The sequence below is a fragment of the Ranitomeya variabilis genome, chromosome 5 (assembly GCF_051348905.1).
Source record: "Ranitomeya variabilis isolate aRanVar5 chromosome 5, aRanVar5.hap1, whole genome shotgun sequence".
NCBI classification, from domain to species: Eukaryota; Metazoa; Chordata; class Amphibia; order Anura; family Dendrobatidae; genus Ranitomeya; species Ranitomeya variabilis.
Genome location: NC_135236.1, coordinates 176590826 through 176610131, shown reverse-complemented (window position 1 = coordinate 176610131; position 19306 = coordinate 176590826). Strand labels below are relative to the sequence as shown.

General features: G+C 42.5%; 1 protein-coding gene across 2 annotated transcripts in view; it reads left to right on the top strand.

The window, feature by feature from the left end:
- Positions 1 to 19306, top strand: part of FURIN (furin, paired basic amino acid cleaving enzyme) — a 297012-nt gene that overhangs the window by 46779 nt on the left and 230927 nt on the right. For both annotated transcript variants that reach the window (XM_077263564.1, XM_077263562.1), the window contains exon 2: positions 11110 to 11517. In XM_077263564.1, the coding sequence (XP_077119679.1) occupies positions 11347 to 11517 (171 nt within the window). In that variant the 5' untranslated portion in view covers positions 11110 to 11346. The remainder of the gene's footprint in view (positions 1 to 11109; positions 11518 to 19306) is intronic.

The window sequence follows — 19306 nt, the reverse complement described above, 5'->3', positions numbered from 1 at the left end:
CGGAAACGACGTATGCCAATACGTCGCCATGCGTCCCCAATACAAGTCTATGGGGAAAAAACGTATCCTGCAAAAAAATTTGCAGGATGCGTTTTTTCTGAAAAAAGACGTTTTGAGACGGTTTGCAGTTAACGCTAGTGTGAAAGTAGCCTTAAGCTACCTTCACATTAAGTGACGCTGCAGCGATAGCGACAACGATGCCGATCGCTGCAGCGTCGCTGTTTGATCGCTGGAGAGCTGTCACACAGACCGCTCTCCAGCGACCAACGATGCCGAGGTCCCCGGGTAACCAGGGTAAACATCGGGTTACTAAGCGCAGGGCCGCGCTTAGTAACCCGATGTTTACCCTGGTTACCAGCGTAAAATGTAAAAAAACCAAACAGTACATACTTACATTCGCGTCCCCCGGCGTCCGCTTCCTGCACTGACTGAGCGCCGGCCCTAACAGCAGAGCGGTGACGTCACCGCTGTGCTGTACTTTCACTTTCACTTTACGGCGCTCAGTCAGTGTGGGAAGCGGACGCCGGGGGACGCGAAGGTGAGTATGTACTGTTTTTTTTTTTTTTTTTTTTTTTTACATTTTACACTGGTAACCAGGGTAAACATCGGGTTACTAAGCGCGGCCCTGCGCTTAGTAACCCGATGTTTACCCTGGTTACCAGTGTAAAACATCGCTGGTATCGTTGCTTTTGGTGTCAAACACAACGATACACGCCGATCTGACGACCAAATAAAGTTCTGAACTTTAATCAACGACCAGCGATATCACAGCAGGATCCTGATCGCTGCTGCGTGTCAAACACAACGATATCGCTGTCCAGGACACTGCAACGTCACGGATCGCTAGCGATATCGTTTAGTGTGAAGGTACCTTTAGTCTTACAGGCAAAACAATTGTTACAGGTTTGCCAGTATGTGCATTGGAGTGCTGAATGTATCTGCTCTAATGATGGAACTTGGTAATCATGTGTCACAGATTGGGGAAACCGATATCCAAATTGGATTTTGAATAGGGTAAGAAAAAGAAATAATTCAAAACAAAGTCTAATCCAATTTAAGCGCTCAGGAAAAGCTATAGCTGATAAGGCAGTTTTGCTAACTACTTCCAGCAGGGAATCTTCTCAGATTAAGAATATTGCAATGAAGCATCTACCAGTTCTGTAAAGAGCGTACTCATTGCAAAGGATTCTGTTGGGGCTGTTAATTTTCCATAAGGAAAACTCCTGCATTAGCAAATATATTTTCTCCAAGCCTGGAAGTGACAAAATGCAGTACAGACACTTGGCTTCTTTTACATTCAGGTTTACAGAATAAGCAGCTTGTAAACTTGAGCAGTCGTTCATTGGCTGTAGCCAGTACGCTTCAACGTGCCATGTCACAGCTGGGGAAATCGCTGTCGACATCGCTGCAATGGCACCGCTGCAGGAGGGGAAATATATATATATATACTGTTAAAAAGCGACGCTGAGTAATAAGGGCTCTAAACTGCTGCTGTTTAAAAGGCATATAGGCGTTCGTTCAGCGGTTAATATATGCAATATTAAACAATCATTTACCATCAAGGTCATTATGGGATAGGGGCATCTACCTCCTTGCAGTTTGACACTGATTAAGAAGAAGAACCATTATATTTTGCTGGAATTTGCTATATCATAAATTGGTATATATGCATTTCCATGCATCGCATGAAGTTTTTAACAGTGCTGGAATCAATGGATTTTTAGCAAGGTTATGGTTTAACTAGTGTTATCTTTACTTTTACCATGAAGTTGGGGTAATGGCACAAATTAGGCAGGTGCATTCAATACTATCATATGGAGGGGAAAAAAACAAAACTTGTGGCATTTTTATGATTAAATAATGCGGAAAATTAGTGTAGGCTGTATTTGTGCAAACTATGAAAAACTGTAGAAAAAAAAAATGAGACAAAACCAGCTCACCTACTAGGCATTTGTTGTGGGGAAGCCCGGATGACGTGCAGTCTTCACGTGAGGCAATAGAACAAATAGAGGAGAAAATCCAGCTTCCAAAAATATCAAAATTTATTAAAGATAAAATCCAAAGTCCAAAAACATGGTTCACAGGAGAAGAAATAGCTTTGAAAAGGGCAGCTTTGAAAAAGAACTTATTGTTCGAAACATGTAGCTTGCTGCTATTTCTTCTCCTGTGAACCATGTTTTTGGACTTTGGATTTTATCTTTAATAAATTTTGATATTTTTGGAAGCTGGATTTTCTCCTCTATTTGTTCTATGAAAAACTGTGCTTTTAAAAGAGTAACACAGACAAGTTTAACACCTGGATTTAGTCCATTTTGTGTCCTTTTGTTCTGTCTATTAAACAGGCCCCCGGGAGACTCGTCCGAGATTTGGGTCAAAGTTGAGCATTCTGTGATATCCTTCGCATGGATAGTGATTTTCCAAACAAACCAACACATTGGACTTGGCCAGTTTGACTTTTTTGTGGGAAATTATCACTTAAACCCTACATGGAGGAGCAGTAGTCTGCTCTTTTGGATCAGGCACATGATACTTTAGGAGTTGGGCTACCAGGGTTATGTGGGGACAGCACTTGTACTAGAAAATTGTTTGTGTAAATGCAACCTTTATGTCTGTAGTTTCTAGGTGGATATGTCAAATGGTTATAAGAGAGTGAAAACAAATCCATGACATGAGTGAATGTCTGTTCCTGGCAATTATCATAGTGGGTCAGTTTATTTCTCTATGTGAACGTCTACCCAATAATTGCCATGAGGTCCTGCCATAAAAATGCATACTTTCCCCAGGATGGCGGGAGAAACTATTGTGTTTTTTTTTTGTTTCTGTACTTTATGTATTATAGCTGCCCCTAAAGATGTTGCTTTGCAGCACTGGGGTCATGGGTTCAAATTCCATACCACCTTTCCACCCCTCAAGGACAATATCTGGATTGAGTTTGCATGTTCTCCCCTTGTCTGTAGGTTTCCTCTGGGTACACTGCTTATCTCCAGTACTGTACTCTAAAGATGTTCTCATAGGGATTGTGTAAAGCGCTGCAGAATGTTGGTGCTATATAAGCAAATGTAATAAAGCAAATAGATACGTGTTTTTTTTTTTTTTTCTGTTTTATATTTCTTTGGCACTGCAATGGAGGTTATGCTCTAATAATAATAATTTTATTTGTATAGCGCCAACATATTCTGCAGCACCTTACATTTCAGAGGGGACTTGTACAGACATTAAGACATTGCAGCATAACAATAATCACATAAATCAACAGATACAGGAGGAGTGGGGTCTCTGCTCACAAGCTTACAATCAGAGGAAATAGGAGAGACACAAAAGGTGGATGGTAACAATTGTTTTCATTGTACGGACCAGCCATCAATGTAATAGGGTGTTCATATAAAGCTGCATGAACCGGTAACCAACCAGTATATGTAAAAGTACAAACACAGAGGCTGTTAAATGCATAAATGGTGTAAGAACAGATGATACGAGGGTCCTGGTTTTGAAGAAAACTTTGAATGGGCAGCACAGGGATAGTTAAATATGTTGAGGCGGTTGGCCAGTCTGAAGAAATGTGGTATTAGGGCACGCTTAAAACTGTGGGTATTGGTGATTAATCGAATTGTTCTGGGTAGTGCATTCCAAAGAATTAGCGCATCATATTAGAAGTTTTGGAGACGAGAGTGGGAGGTTCGGATTGTTGAGGATGTTAATCTTGTGTCATTTGCAGAAAGTACAGAATGGGTAGGGTGGTAGACTGAGACGAGGGAGGAGATGCAGGGTGGTGCTGAGCCATGGAGTGCTTTGTGGGTGAGAGTGATAAGTTTATACTGAACTCTGGAGTGGATGGGTTACCAGTGTAATGACTGGCACAAGGTAGAGGCATCAGTGTAACGGTTGGTGAGGAATATGATCCTGGTTGCAGCATTCAGGATAGATTGGAGAGGGGAGAGTTTGGTAAGAGGGAGGCCGATTAGTAGAGAGTTACAACAGTTCAGATGATAATGAATAAGAGAAACAGTAAGGCCGGCCTCACACTCAGCGTATGTAAATACGGTCCGTTTTTTACGGCCGTAATACGCAGAAAAGTCCCCAAAATAGTGATCCGTATGTCATCCGTAGGCAGGGTGTGTCAGCGTATTTTGCTCATGGCATCCTCCTTATGGCATCCGTACTGCGATATTTTCTCGCAGGCTTGCAAAACCGACATCTAATGGATTTATGTGCTCAAATGTTCGTTAAAACATATATACAGTGTGTGTGTGTGTGTGTGTGTATGTATGTATGTGTGTGTGTATATATGTGTGTATATATATATATATATACATACATACATACATACATACATACATACATACATACATACATACATACATACATACATACATACACTCACCGGCCACTTTATTAGGTACACCATGCTAGTAACGGGTTGGACCCCCTTTTGCCTTCAGAACTGCCTCAATTCTTCGTGGCATAGATTCAACAAGGTGCTGGAAGCATTCCTCAGAGATTTTGGTCCATATTGACATGATGGCATCACACAGTTGCCGCAGATTTGTCGGCTGCACATCCCAAAGATGCTCCATACAAGGCAGGATGGATCCATGCTTTCATGTTGTTTACGCCAAATTCTGACCCTACCATCCGAATGTCGCAGCAGAAATCGAGACTCATCAGACCAAGCAACGTTTTTCCAATCTTCTACTGTCCAATTTCGATGAGCTTGTACAAATTGTAGCCTCAGTTTCCTGTTCTTAGCTGAAAGGAGTGGTACCCGGTGTGGTCTTCTGCTGCTGTAGCCCATCTGCCTCAAAGTTCGACACACTGTGCGTTCAGAGATGCTCTTAGGCCTACCTTGGTTGTAACGGGTGGCGATTTGAGTCACTGTTGCCTTTCTATCAGCTCGAACCAGTCTGCCCATTCTCCTCTGACCTCTGGCATCAACAAGGCATTTCCGCCCACAGAACTGCCGCTCACTGGATTTTTTTTCTTTTTCGGACCATTCTCTGTAAACCCTAGAGATGGTTGTGCATGAAAATCCCAGCAGATCAGCAGTTTCTGAAATACTCAGACCAGCCCTTCTGGCACCAACAACCATGCCACGTTCAAAGGCACTCAAATCACCTTTCTTCCCCATACTGATGCTCGGTTTGAACTGCAGGAGATTGTCTTGACCATGTCTACATGCCTAAATGCACTGAGTTGCCGCCATGTGATTGGCTGATTAGAAATTAAGTGTTAACAAGAAGTTGGACAGGTGTACCTAATAAAGTGGCCAGTGAGTGTGTGTATATGTGTATGTATGTGTATATATATATATATATATATATATATATATATATATATACACACACACACACACACACACACACACACACACACACACACACACACACACACACACACACACACACACACTTATATATATATAATATATATATATATATATATGTGTGGGTGCGTCTTATGGTAGGGATGTAGCATGTGGGGAGGGGGGCAGCAGCGAGTGGGATCGCACTGTTATCCCACTTCAGGAGGCAGAAAAATGTCCCCACTGCCGGGAATCAGCACTGGGGAAACCATGTGGTCCCGATGATTAAGTGCAGTGAATATTCATTAGCTACTCCCCGCCCACCTATCAGCTGAGCGGTGAGGGAGCAGCAAATGAATGCTGCACTTAAGCAGGGACACACATGGTTTCCTCAGCGCTGATTCCTACAGCAGCTGGGGAGATCCATGTGTCTGGGGGAGGAGGAGGCAGCAGCAGCAGGGTCCCAGGGAGAGGAGATGGCTGCGTACCTTCCTGGGCTGGAGCTGAGTGCTGTGCAGTGTGCACAAGGAGGACCTGTGATGATGTCAGAAGTGGGCGGGCTGGAGCATCACATGGCAGCACAGAGCCCTCCCTCTTCTTGACATCATCACAGGTCCTTCAGACTCCAACACTAGAATCTGCTGGCTTCCATTACCTGTGCTATGGAAAGGCAACAAGAGGGAGGGCTCTGTGTGTGCAGTCATGGGATGCTTTTACCTCACCACAGGCTGGCTGCCACAATTAAGAGGTTAGTCTTTCCAAAACACAATAAAGCACTCTGCCACTCCTTTAGTGAACTATAACTCCCAGCATGTCATAGGATCTGCAGGACATGCTGGGAGTTATAGTTCTCCCATGGGATTTTAAAGCAGCACTCCAGTGTTATTTTGCAGTGCTGGAGTGGTGCTTTCAATATAAGCCCTGTGCCCCCATTCTTATACTCACCCTCCAGCATCTTCATATAGTACTTCACAGACACCACACTGGTTCCGCAGCTTCCAACATAATAACATACTATTATATATAATAACACCACATATAATAGTATGTTATTAAATATTTTACCACATTTTTTTGCTTCAAATATTTTTTTCCCTATTTTCCACCTCTAAAACCTGGGTGCGCCTTATAGTCCAGTGCGCCTTATAGTCCAGTGCGTCTTATAGTCCGAAAAATACGGTATATTTAATTCAGCGCGATATATGTGAAAAGCCGGTAATTCAATTGCCGGCTTTTCATTTCTCCTTCCCAAACCCGACATGATATGAGACATGGTTTACATACAGTAAACCATCTCATATCCCCTTTTTTTTTTGCATATTCCACACTACTAATGTTAGTAGTGTGTATGTGCAAAATTTGGGCACTGTAGCTTGTAAAATAAAGGGTTACATCGTGGAAAAAATTGGCGTGGGCTCCCGCGCAATTTTCTCCGCCAGAGTGGTAAAGCCAGTGACTGAGGGCAGATATTAATAGCCTAGAGAGGGTCCATGGTTATTGCCTCCCCCCCCTGGCTACAAACATCTGCCCCCAGCCACCCCAGAAAAGGCACATCTGGAAGATGCACCTATTCTGGCACTTGGCCACTCTCTTCCCACTCCCGTGTAGCGGTGGGATATGGGGTAATGAAGGGTTAATGTCACCTTGCTATTGTAAGGTGACATTAAGCCAGATTAATAATGGAGAGGCGTCAATTATGACACCTATCCATTAGTACGAAATGGTTAATAAAACACACACACATAATTTACAAGTATTTTTAATGAAATAAAGACACATGTTGTTGTAATATTTTATTAGACTCTTAACCCACCTGAAGACCATCATCCTGAAACAAAGTTAAAAAAACAAACAACAATATTCCATACCTTCCGTCGTTATGTCCCACGATGTAAATCCATCTGAAGGGGTTAAATCATTTTACAGCCAGGAGCTGTGCTAAAACACTCGCTCCTGCCTGTAAAACCCCGGGTACTGAATGGAAAGCAGTTTGATCTGTAGTTACCTTGAGTCGCGGTGATGCGCCCTCTGCTGGATGTCCTCATATGAACTCGAGCGTGGGAACTTTTCCAAGGCTCCAGTTCATGAGGACATCCAGCAGAGGGCGCATCACCGCAACTCAAGGTAACTACAGATCACCCTGCTTTCCATTCAGTACCCGGGGTTTTACAGGCAGGAGCGAGTGCTTTAGCACAGCTCCTGGCTGTAAAATGATTTAACACCTTCAGATGGATTTATTTCGTGGGACTTGACTGATCATCGGAAGGTATGAGATATTGTTGATTTGTTATTTTTACTTTTTCACAGAACGAGGGTCTTCAGCTGGATTAAGAGAATAATAAAATATTACAACAACCTGTGTCTTTATTTCATTAAAGGACTTTGTAATAATGTGTGTGTGTGTTTTATTAACCATTTCGTACTATTAGATTAATAATGGATAGGTGTCATAATTGACGCCTCTCCATTATTAATCTAGCTTAATGTCACCTTACAATAGCAAGGTGACATTAACCCTTCATTACCCCATATCCCACCGCTACACGGGAGTGGGAAGAGAGTGGCCAAGTGCCAGAATAGGCGCATCTTCCAGATGTGCCTTTTCTGGGGTGGCTGGGGGCAGATGTTTGTAGCCGGGGGGGGGCCAATAACCATGGACCCTCTCTAGGCTATTAAAGGGAACCTGTCACCACGTTTTTGGAAGATGGGATAAAAATAGCGTTAAATAGGGGCAGAGGTGGGCGTTACATTAGTGTGTTTGTTATGCGTTTATTACCCACCTAAGTTGCCGAAATACCTTTGCAAAGTCTCCGTTTTCGCCTGTCAATCAGGCTGGTCTGGTCAAAAGGGCGTGTTGTCTTCCCCCAGATTTTGCGTAGTTTCCGTTGGTGGCGTAGTGGTGTGCGCATGCCCAAGGTCCCGAATCCTCTGCCAGGGGATTTAAAAGAGCGCGCTGTTCGTTATTTCATTGGTGATCGGTGGGCGCGGCCATCTTCCTTTGGCCGCGCATGCGCAGAAGCGGCGCTCTGCTGGCCGCGGCTTCAGGAAAATGGCCGCGGGATGCCGCGCGTGCGCAGATGGATATCGCGGCGGCCATTTTCCTGAAGCCGCGGCCAGCAGAGCGCCGCTTCTGCGCACGCGCGGCCAAAGGAAGATGGCCGCGCCCACCGATCACCAATGAAATAACGAACAGCGCGCTCTTTTAAATCCCCTGGCAGAGGATTCGGGACCTTGGGCATGCGCACACCACTACGCCACCAACGGAAAACTACGCAAAATCTGGGGGAAGACAACACGCCCTTTTGACCAGACCAGCCTGATTGACAGGCGAAAACGGAGACTTTGCAAAGGTATTTCGGCAACTTAGGTGGGTAATAAACGCATAACAAACACACTAATGTAACGCCCACCTCTGCCCCTATTTAACGCTATTTTTATCCCATCTTCCAAAAACGTGGTGACAGGTTCCCTTTAATATCTGCCCTCAGTCACTGGCTTTACCACTCTGGCGGAGAAAATTGTGCGGGAGCCCACGCCAATTTTTTCCTCCATTTAACCCTTTATTTTAGCAGCTACAGCGCCAAAATTTTGCACATACACACTACTAACATTAGTAGTGTGGAATATGCAAAAAAAAGGGATAGGAGATGGTTTACTGTATGTAAACCATGTCTCATATCCTGTCGGGTTTGGGAAAGAGAAATGAAAAGCTGGCAATTGAATTACCGGCTTTTCTCTCTAACACCGGTGCGTATTTCTCGCAGGTCACACTGCTGGTCCGTGTGTAATCCGTATTTTTCTCGCCTCCATAGACTTTCATTGGCGCTTTTTTTTTTTTTTTTTTTTTTAGCGCGATACGGTGACAAACGCAGCATGCTGCGATTTTGTACGGCCGTACAAGACCGTATAATACGGATCAGTAAAATACGGCTGATAGGAGCTGGGACATAGGGAATCATTGGGCCGTGTGTTATGCGTATTTTACGGACATAGTTTATGCGCTCATACGTCCGTAAAACTCGCTAGTGTGAGGCCGGCCTAAGAGTTTTTGCAGAGTTGAATGAAAGATCTGCATAAAGTATGGCCCCACAACAGAGGGCATTTTGCTGGGAAGTAATGGTAGAACCGCACACTGAAATGGCAATGTTGGGCGTAGGTAGGTTAGCAGAGGGAGGAAACAGAGTTCAGTTTTTGACAGGTTCAACCTCAGATAAGGTCTCTCTCTCTCTCTCTCTCTCTCTCTCTCTCTCTCTCTCTCTCTCTCTCTCTCTCTCTCTCTCTCTCTCTCTCTCTCTCTCTCTCTCTCTCTCTCTCTCTCTCTCTCTCTCTCTCTCTCGTCCAATAGGGGCAGCAGACAAGGAGAGGGGGGGGCCTAGGACTGACCCACGAGGAACCCTGACAGTAAGAGGAGGAGGAGCCAGCGAGAGGTAGGAGGAGAACCAGAAGGAAATGGTGTGGTTGAGGCCTATGGAGCAGAGCATAGTGAGGAGCTGGTGATCAGTGTCGAATGCTGCAGAGAGTTTCAATAGAAACAGCATGGAGTAGTGACCATTAGATTTAGATTTTGCTGTTAATAGATCATTAGAGACTTTAGGGAGGGCAGTTTCCGTAGAGTGTAAAGAGCGGAAACCGGATTGTAAGAGGGTCAAGAAGAGTGGTCTGCGAGATAGCGGATTAGATGGGAGCGGACCAAGCGTTCCAGGAATTTAGAGATGAATGTAAGATTAGACACACATTTATAGTATAACAGCACCGATTTGGTCAAGAGATTATTTTTTTTAAGTAATGGATGTATGTTGGCATGTTCGAAGGAGAGGTTAAATATTATTGTTAGGTGAGTGATGACAGCTGGGGAAATGGACTGGAGGAGATGTGAGGAAATGGGGTCACTCGTACAAGTAGTAGGGCGAGAACATAAAAGACTATGTGTATGCCCTACTTTTATTAAAAGGGTTTTCCATTTCTAGAAAAATGGACCCCCAAAACAATTCCTCTAATGTAAAATGACAGACAGATGGTTCTTGTCCTCACAGCAGCTGCTCTGGTCTTTTGTAACGTCACTGCTGGTGCCAAAACACATTAACCACTCTAAAAAGTGTGAAACCTCTTTAATTTAAATCGGAGTAGCACCGAACATGATCCTTCTGTTCAACCAAATAAACTTGTAAAGTAGAGCACAGAGCGGGATTAGGTGGGTAATTTACTACATAATATCACAATTGGAAGTGGACAAGCTGTGTAGCCACTTTTAATTGGAAGTCTGCGCACCGCTGTGAGGAGCAGATTTCATTTTTTTTTTTTTTTTTTTTATTGTCTTTTTTAATGTTCAAGGCTGATAAGTTACATTTTATCTGCACAAAGCTCCACTGACAGAGAAATACCACAGAGAGTCTATTAGAGGCTTACGATAAGCAAATGCACATGTGGAGTTCAATTTATTTCTATAGGAAAAGTCTGGTTAAATCCTGCAAGTTTTCATAAATTCTACAGAATTTTTTTTTTTTGTTCTCATATTAAAATAAGGCCGCAAAGTGTCCAGTTATTCCAAAACACCGAGGCTGCCAGACAAATTATTGGCAGCACAATCAGTGTGCTATGCCTGCTACATGTTAATGTTCTCATCTGTTTATTTTTTTTATATTTTGAGGATCTGGAGCTGCTCGAGTCTTGCAGCAGAGCAAATTGCTTCAGATTTCTATGTATATGGTTATTAATATGTAATGTATTTCTATGGAGGATTCTTCTTCCATTATTTATCGCAGTAGGATTTTGTCACAATATTTACTTTGTTTTTTCCTTTCTGCTTATAGAACCCACTTTGGTCTTAAGTTCCGGGCTGGAGAGTCTTCTGTGGCATAAAGAGGATATATTTATTTTTTCTTAATTTTTTACTTTACTTTGCATTTGATATTTTGCTTTTGGACCTCATGATCCTCAGGACTCAACGAAGTTCGTGCACAAGGGAAGCAGATTGTGTGGAATCGAGAATCTGATCTGGCTTCATTCGAAGACTGCTTTGCATTTTTTCCGGAGCACAGAGCTTTGTCATGGATCTGAGGCCTACTGTTTTCTTTCTGTTCTGGACTTCCCTGTCATTACAATTAAAAGACTTGACTGGACATAAAATCTATACAAACACATGGGCGGTCCACGTGCCAGGGGGTTCTGCAGCGGCTGACCGGATAGCTAACAAACATGGCTTCATTAATCATGGCCAGGTAAGTAACTCTGCGAAAATGGACATATGTATACTGTACACATGCCTGCTCAGAAAATAGACAAATTATAGCCAGAAATTCCTTCTTCTCGTCAGCCTTGAGTAACATTACTACTGAATTATGGTTTTATCGTGTGCTTGTTCCCTGCTGCACTATATTCCATTAAATATTATTGAAATGAATGTCCATTTAGAAAGATAATAAAAATGAAACATTTTAAATTGGTTATAACTGTGAATACAACTTAGTAATAAATTTACATCTCCAATGGTGCCCGAACTGTTATCATAGTGATCCTAAGGGTATGTTCACACCTAGCGATTTTTGCTGCTGTTTTTTAATATGCAAATTTTAAGCTGCATTTTACAGTACCAGCAAAAGCTTTGGGATTTCGGAAATCTCATGCGCACTTTTTTTTTCTGACTTATTTGTGAAACTTCTGCATTTTTGCAGTCTGCAGCATGTCACTACTTTCAGCCTTGTTTGTTTTTTTTTTGTAGCATTTTTTTTTCGCCAATAGAAGGCAATAAGTAAATGCAAAAAAATGCAAGTATCAAGTTTAGCTGTGCTTTTGGTGCAAACTCCGAAGGAAGTTGCATCATGTTTTGGGGGGGCACTAAACTTTCTCAACATGCGCAGGAGACAATAAAAACGCATCAAAAACCTATTTTTTTTGTAAGCCGCTTCTTTACTGCTCAGAGAGCAGGTTTTGCCTGCAGTAAAAAATGCAGTGTTTGAATATATCCTTAGGTCTACTTGTGGTTTCTGTTCAACACAGGGGAGTGTTTCCTATATTGGGATGTCATCAGGGCTGTATGTAGCGGAGGGGGCTGGTTCACTATTGAAATCAGCCGCTCAGCCATCCTTTTTCATACACCGTATTGGTCACTTGCTGATCTACTTTCTCTGAGGTTGTAAGAAATGGCACTCCCAAAACTACTCTGAAGATCCAGGCATTCTTATAAAAAAGTACAGCTTACAAACATATAATTGTATTTCTGACTTGTCTAAAGACCCTTTTTACCTCCTGTCATGGGCATGCGTTAGTTGAGGAAATGGCTGCATGTACTGTCTGTACCAAGCATGTCTGCTCATGTAAGAGAAATTCAGCTTTTCCTATTGCACACTACATTGTGTGACAGTAACCAAATCTATGAAGGCTGCATCTCTAGAGACAGATAACAATGTGAGTTATTGGGTAAAGAGTCTCAAAAGGGGATATATTAAAGGGGTGGTCTAGGCTTAGAATGACTGCAGACTGTCATCCCATGTGGTGTGCACACTGTCCGTATTCTCTGGGTATTGTCGGTGTGCAGTCACATGCCTTCTAAACGTGCTCATCCTCTCTTAATAGAAGTGCACTGAGAGGCCTATCACGTTTAATTGGAATGTGAGCAGAAGTATGCAAATCGCTTACATGTGGTCTTGTGAACGCTTACACCAAGAATACCGCAGAATCCTGGCCGCATGCTGTCAAGATCCGGAAATCTGCAGTCATACAGTGACTGCAGACATTCATGCCAAGTCTGAACAACCCCTTCACGACATGCGCCATACATGTACTGCACATGTCGTGTCTTCCCTTTTTGATGTGGGCTCTGGTGCTGAGCCCACATCTTTCCTGGCACATGTCAGCTGTTTTGAACAGCTGACATGTGCCTCTAACAGCCATGGGTGGAATCACGATCCACCACTGCTATTAAGCAGTCAAATGCCGCTGTCAATCTTTGACAGCGGCATTTAACTCGCGCTTCACGGAAGCGCGCCGGAAATCCTTCCCATTGGTGACCCCGTCACGTGATCGCGGGTCACTGATGGGTTGGCATGACAACCAGAGTTCTCCAGCAGACCTCTATGGTTGTCATAGTCAGATTGGCTGCCTGGTGGTCGGCGCTCATAGCAAGTGAGCATTTTTGCTACACACTGGCGATCTGATCCTCACCTCCTGTGTGTAGCAAAGGCAGTCGGACAACTGCAGCTTCTAGTCTCCAGCATGCAAAAAGTAAAAAAAATAAATAAATCAAACACACATTTGGTATCGCCTCATTCAGAATCGCCCGATCCATCAAGCTATAAAAATAATCTGGTCCGTAAACAGCATAGTGAAAAAGTCAAAGCCTCAGAATTGTGTTTTTTTTTTTGGGTCACCGCAACATTGAATTAAAATGAAATTAAGGGCGATCAAAAAATCCCATATACCAAAATGGTATAATAAAAAAAAAAAAAAAAATTTGCAGAAGATTTTTAAACAGACTATGACATTTTTTTCACCACTTAGACACAGAACATGTATAGGTTCTTTTTTATGAACTTGTAATGACCTGGAGAATCATGATGACAGGTCAGTTTTAGCATTTGGTGAACATGGTAAAATAAAATCCCAAAAACTGTTGTTGAATTGCACTTTTTTTTTTTTTTTTTTTTTAGCAATTTCGCCGCACTTGGAATTTTTTTCCCGTTTTTGAGTACATGATATGGTAAAACCAATCATGTCGTTCAAAAGTACAAGTCGTCCTGCAAAAAACAAGTCCTCACATGGCCATATTGACGGGAAAAAAAAAAGTTACGGCTCTGGGAAGGAGGGGAGTGAAAAACAAATGCAAAAGCGAAAAAGGCCTCAGTCATGAAGGTGTTAAGACACTGCATAAACTGTAAGTTTCTTACAGTATGATAATACAGTGCTGCATTGACTTGCCAATATGTAGCGTCTTTGTATATTACATGCCTGGCTACTTGGGTATAGACCAGGCTCGGGAGCTGAGCCCACTCCATACAATGCATTTTTTACAGCGTCAATCAGAGCTAGCTCCAGTTTGCTACTGTTAAACCATTTAGATGCTGATGATACCTGACAGCATCATTTAATTGGCGAGATCATGTGACTGACTGTTCCCTTGCCCACCATCCCCTGCCACGTGCGGTGATGATGAGTTACGAAGGCAGGGGATGGCAATACTGATTTTTTGCAGTATGTGGTACAAACAATCACACAATTGCAGGTTCTACACCCCGAAGTGTTCTGATGCATAAAATGTATATATTAATGGGAAAAAAATGTACGTGTTTGGTACCACCAGAGCTGTACTGACATGCAGAATCAAGTTGTAAAGTGATTACAGTATCTATTTTGTGGTTAAAAAAATAAATAAAGGCAAAAAAACAAACAAATCAGATTTTTTTTTTTTCACTTCTGCCGTAGTAGGTTTTTTCGGCCCATCTTTCAGTATATTATAGTAGGTTATGTATTCATGTGAACACTATTATAGTAGGTTATGTATTAATGTGAACACTACAGCTCTCTCCACAAAGGACGAGTCTTCATAAATTTATGTCGATTAAAAAATTTTTTTTTAACTCTTGAAAAATTAGTAGGGGGCAACAAACACTATATTAAAAAAAAAAAAAAAAAAAAAAAGTGCACCGTTATAAAAGGGCTGGGTCCCCCCTTCCCCCCACCTCTACCCTACTGGATACACCTAAATAAAATGGTTGGTGATATCAACTTCCTGTTTGTGGCCCATTAGTATATGGGAGGGGGAAAACTTTTCAAGATGGGTGGTGACCATGGCAGCCATTTTGAAGTCGGCCATTTTGGATCCAACTTTATTTTTTCAATGGGAAGATGGTCATGTGACACATCTAACTTATTTCACATGAAAAACAATGGTGTGCTTGGTTTTAACGTAACTCTATTCTTTCATGAGTTATTTACAAGTTTATGGCCACTTATAAAATGTGTTCAAAGTGCTGCCCATTGTGTTGGATTGTCAATGCGACCCTCTTCTCCAACTCTTGACACACTGATAGCAACACCGCAGGAGAAATGCTAGCACAGGCTTCCAGTATCCGTTGTTTCAGATGCTGCATATCTCGTAGCTTCACAGCATAGACAATTCTCTCCAGATGACCCCAAAGATAAAAGATCCTACATGAACAGTTTCCTAGAAAATGGATTGGTCGTCGTGGGCCAGTTGAATGGCCACCAAGGTCTCCCGATCTGACCCCCTTAGACTTTTATCATGAAAGAATAAAGTTACGTTAAAACCAAGCACACCATTGTTTTTCTTGTGAAATTCTCAATAAGTTTGATGTCACATGACCCTCTTCCCATTGGGAAAAAATAAAGTTGGATCCAAAATAGCCGCCATGGTCACCAGCCATCTTGAAAAGTTTTCCCCCTCCCATATACTAATCAACTACCCGTTTGTGGCACATATCACCAACCATTTCCATTTTATTTGGGTATATCCATATTATCCTGTAGTTAGTGATGTAACACTACACATGCCTGGTGTCTGTTCGGCAGAGCAAGTGGGTGAGGTGCGATTTGATATTGGAATGTTCTTACCTGAGGACTAAGGGGCTGATGGAATTCGGCTACAGACAGTTGTGTAACTTAGTGAATAGTTTGCATTACTTATTTTCTGAGAACCTATGTTATAGTCCAGAACCGGATTCAGCTTTCTGCTGGCGTCAGATCTGAAATCTCCCAGCATTCTTTGCAAATTCACTGCTGTGCTTGCTCTGTTGATTTGTATTGTGGGAAATGTCCATTTTTGCACAAGATGTTCTACATTAGTCTGATTTTGGAAAAATGCATTCTATGAGCCCAGCTAAGCTGATAGGTGTGATGCCAAGCTTGTTATCTGCTTCTGATAACAACCAGAACAAGTGTTTGAAAAGGGGAATATCCAAGATTTTTAAAAAAATGGACTATCCACTGGAAATGTGTAACTGACCCTTTCTTGCTGACCAGGAAACCGTGATACCTATGATTTCACTTACTGGGCCGCTTACTGCAGTTTTGATAAAATCCCTGTTTTCTATGCTGCGGTTGTACCAGTTCTCTGAATTACCACATCCACTCAAGTAATTAGCAACTTCCTGCCTATGCACAGTGTATGCAGAAAACTGACAATCAGTGGTGGGGACGGTGTTATACACAGTTCATGAATATAGAGGACTACATCACCACGGATTTACTAGCCCTCTAGTGATATCTCCTGCTGATTAAAGCTGTGATTTTATCAAAGCCACAGCATGCAGCCCAGTAAGTAATACATCATTGGAATCCAGATCTCTGCTTCTTCATTATGGTGCTCTCAGATTACGTGGCAAAAATCCGGTGACAGATTCCCTTTTAATTAATTTGATGTATCTTACAACTGACGTTGCACCTCTACCAGAACTGTTATTCCCCCAAGGGGCTGGTGTATATTTGTAGTTTAATTCTTTTAAGTCTGAACTTCCTGCTCAAGGTCAGAGAAACCAAGGAAAGACCTGCCCAAAAGCTACCCTGAAGCACAAACACGTTCCTCATCATAGAGACACTGTGTGTGCTTCGGGGCGGCCTGTGGTCTGCTCTTTCCTTGGTTTCTCTGGCTTAGAGCAGGAAGATAAGACTCAGTCTACAGTCCTTCCCCAGACCACAAGCATATAATTTCCTGTAAACTTCTAACAATGGTTACACAAGAACCACAAGACCGATTTCTTCACCCCAGGTATAATTTGAATCTGTATAACAGCGGCAACCTGACTCTGTAGTTTACTTAGCAAAATCCTGCTGACAGGTTTGCTTTAAGTATAACAGGACCTAAAGGGGTACAGAAGTGTAATGCAGAAAAATTTGAAAAAAGTTTCACCCCCAAGGCTGTGTGCACACGTCGCTTTTTTTCAAGTTTTTTTTCACTATAAAAACGCTATAAAACCGCGAAAAAAACACTCAAAAACAGTCACATTAAGCATCCTATTTAATAGAATGCAATCCGCATTTTTTGTGCACATGCTGCGTTGTTTTCCTGAGCAGAAACGCTTTCCAGAAAAAAACGCAGTATGTTCATTAAATTGGCAGAATTGCGGGGATTCTTCACACCTAGGAATGCATTGATCCGCTTACTTCCCGCATGGGGCTATGCCCACCATGCGGGAAGTAAGCAGATCATGTGCGGTTGGTACCCAGGGTGTAGGAGAGGAGACTTTCCTCCACGGACTAAGCACCATATAATTGGTAAAAAAAAAAAAAAAAAAAGTGATATACTCACCTTCTGATGGCCCCGGAGTCATCCTGCCTCTCAGCGGTGCACGCGGCCGCTTTCGTTCCCATGGATGCTTTGTGTGAAGGACCTGCGATGACGTCACGTGACCGTGACATCGCAGGTCCTGCACACACAGCATCTATAGGAACTGAAGCCGCCGCGTGCACCGCTGAGGAGATTGGGGGCCATCAGAAGGTGAGTATAACCATTTTTTTTTAATTTATTTATTTTTTAATTATTTTTTAACATTGTATCTTTTTACTATTGATGCTGCATAGGCAGCATCAATAGTAAAAAGTTGGTCACACTTGTCAAACACTGTTTGACAAGCGTGACCAACCTGTCAATCAGTTTTCCAAGCGATGCTACAGATCGCTTGGAAAACGCTAGCATTCTGCAAGCTAATTATGCTTGCAAAACGCTAGTGTTTACCGGGAAAACACATGCGATATACCCGCGGCAGGAGTTGCAGAATTGCCGCGGAAATTACCGCCGCAATTCTGCGACGTGTGCACTTAGCCTAAAATGGCACATACCTGATATGCTCTTTTGGATAAAGTAAAAATCATCATAGCAGATCACTGTCTTTGGGTAGCGAGTGCATGCTGAAAGACACAATAAGTGAATGCGATGGACCAGGCCTTACTTTTCTGTAATAAACTATGTATTATTGTTTACTTTTGCAACATTATAATCCTTCCAGCCTTTTCTTTTCTCAAGATCAAGTGTTGGATACTTTTGCCACAGTTGTTCTGATAAGAAAAGCTGGTAAAGTCTGTCTGTATCCTGGATTACACAAAAAATGCAGAAAAGGCATGCACCCAGGGCTGCCACTAGAAATTTTGGGGCCCCCTTAAGACTCCGCCCAGGCTCCACCCCAGCCCCGCCTCCACGCTCCACCCCTCGAACTGTCCACAGTCCCACCGCTCTCTCTTGGAAAAACTCCACTTCTCACCTATCACACATTAACAGTTCCCATCACCAGATCACACATATAGCCGGCAGCTTTTGTTTTGGACAAAAGATTTTTTTAAGCCGCCACCATAACACGGTAGACACTTTTGGCCGTGCCCTACTCTGCTGTAACCTATTAAATATTTATTAAAATATGCAATACAATTTAGGTATAATTTTATTTATTTTTCAATTTTTAAAATGACCAATAATATCACATACAAAGAACAAATACTGCTACACCATGACCAGACCGCATATTACCACCACAGTGATCGAATAATATCACATACAAGGAACAAATACCACCACACCATGACCAGACCACATATTACCACCACATAGTGACTGAATACTACAATTCTGATCAGTAATAATAAAAAAAAAAGCACCATACTATCACCATAAGTGTCATTATACACAGGAGATCTGTACTTAGTATGCAGTGTCTGTGTACAGATAATACAGTGATCACTAGTGAAATTATACACAGGAGCTCTGTATACAGTATACAGTGAATAGTGTCAGTGTATAGGTAACACTGACTCACCAGTGACGTCTCTAGGTGAAGTCCTTCATCTTTCATCCAGCACAGACTGCCATCATTTCATCCAGCCAGGTCTCGTCTCTGCAGGAAATAAGTTATCTCGAGCTCCGCTTGTAAAACACATTACTTACTTTTTCCCAACTTCTACATTACACCACATGAAGAAAAAGAGGCGACATAGTGTCACTCTACACAGTGACAAGACCGCCCCCTCATTTAAAACGGGGTCCTCAAAAAATAAAATAAATACATC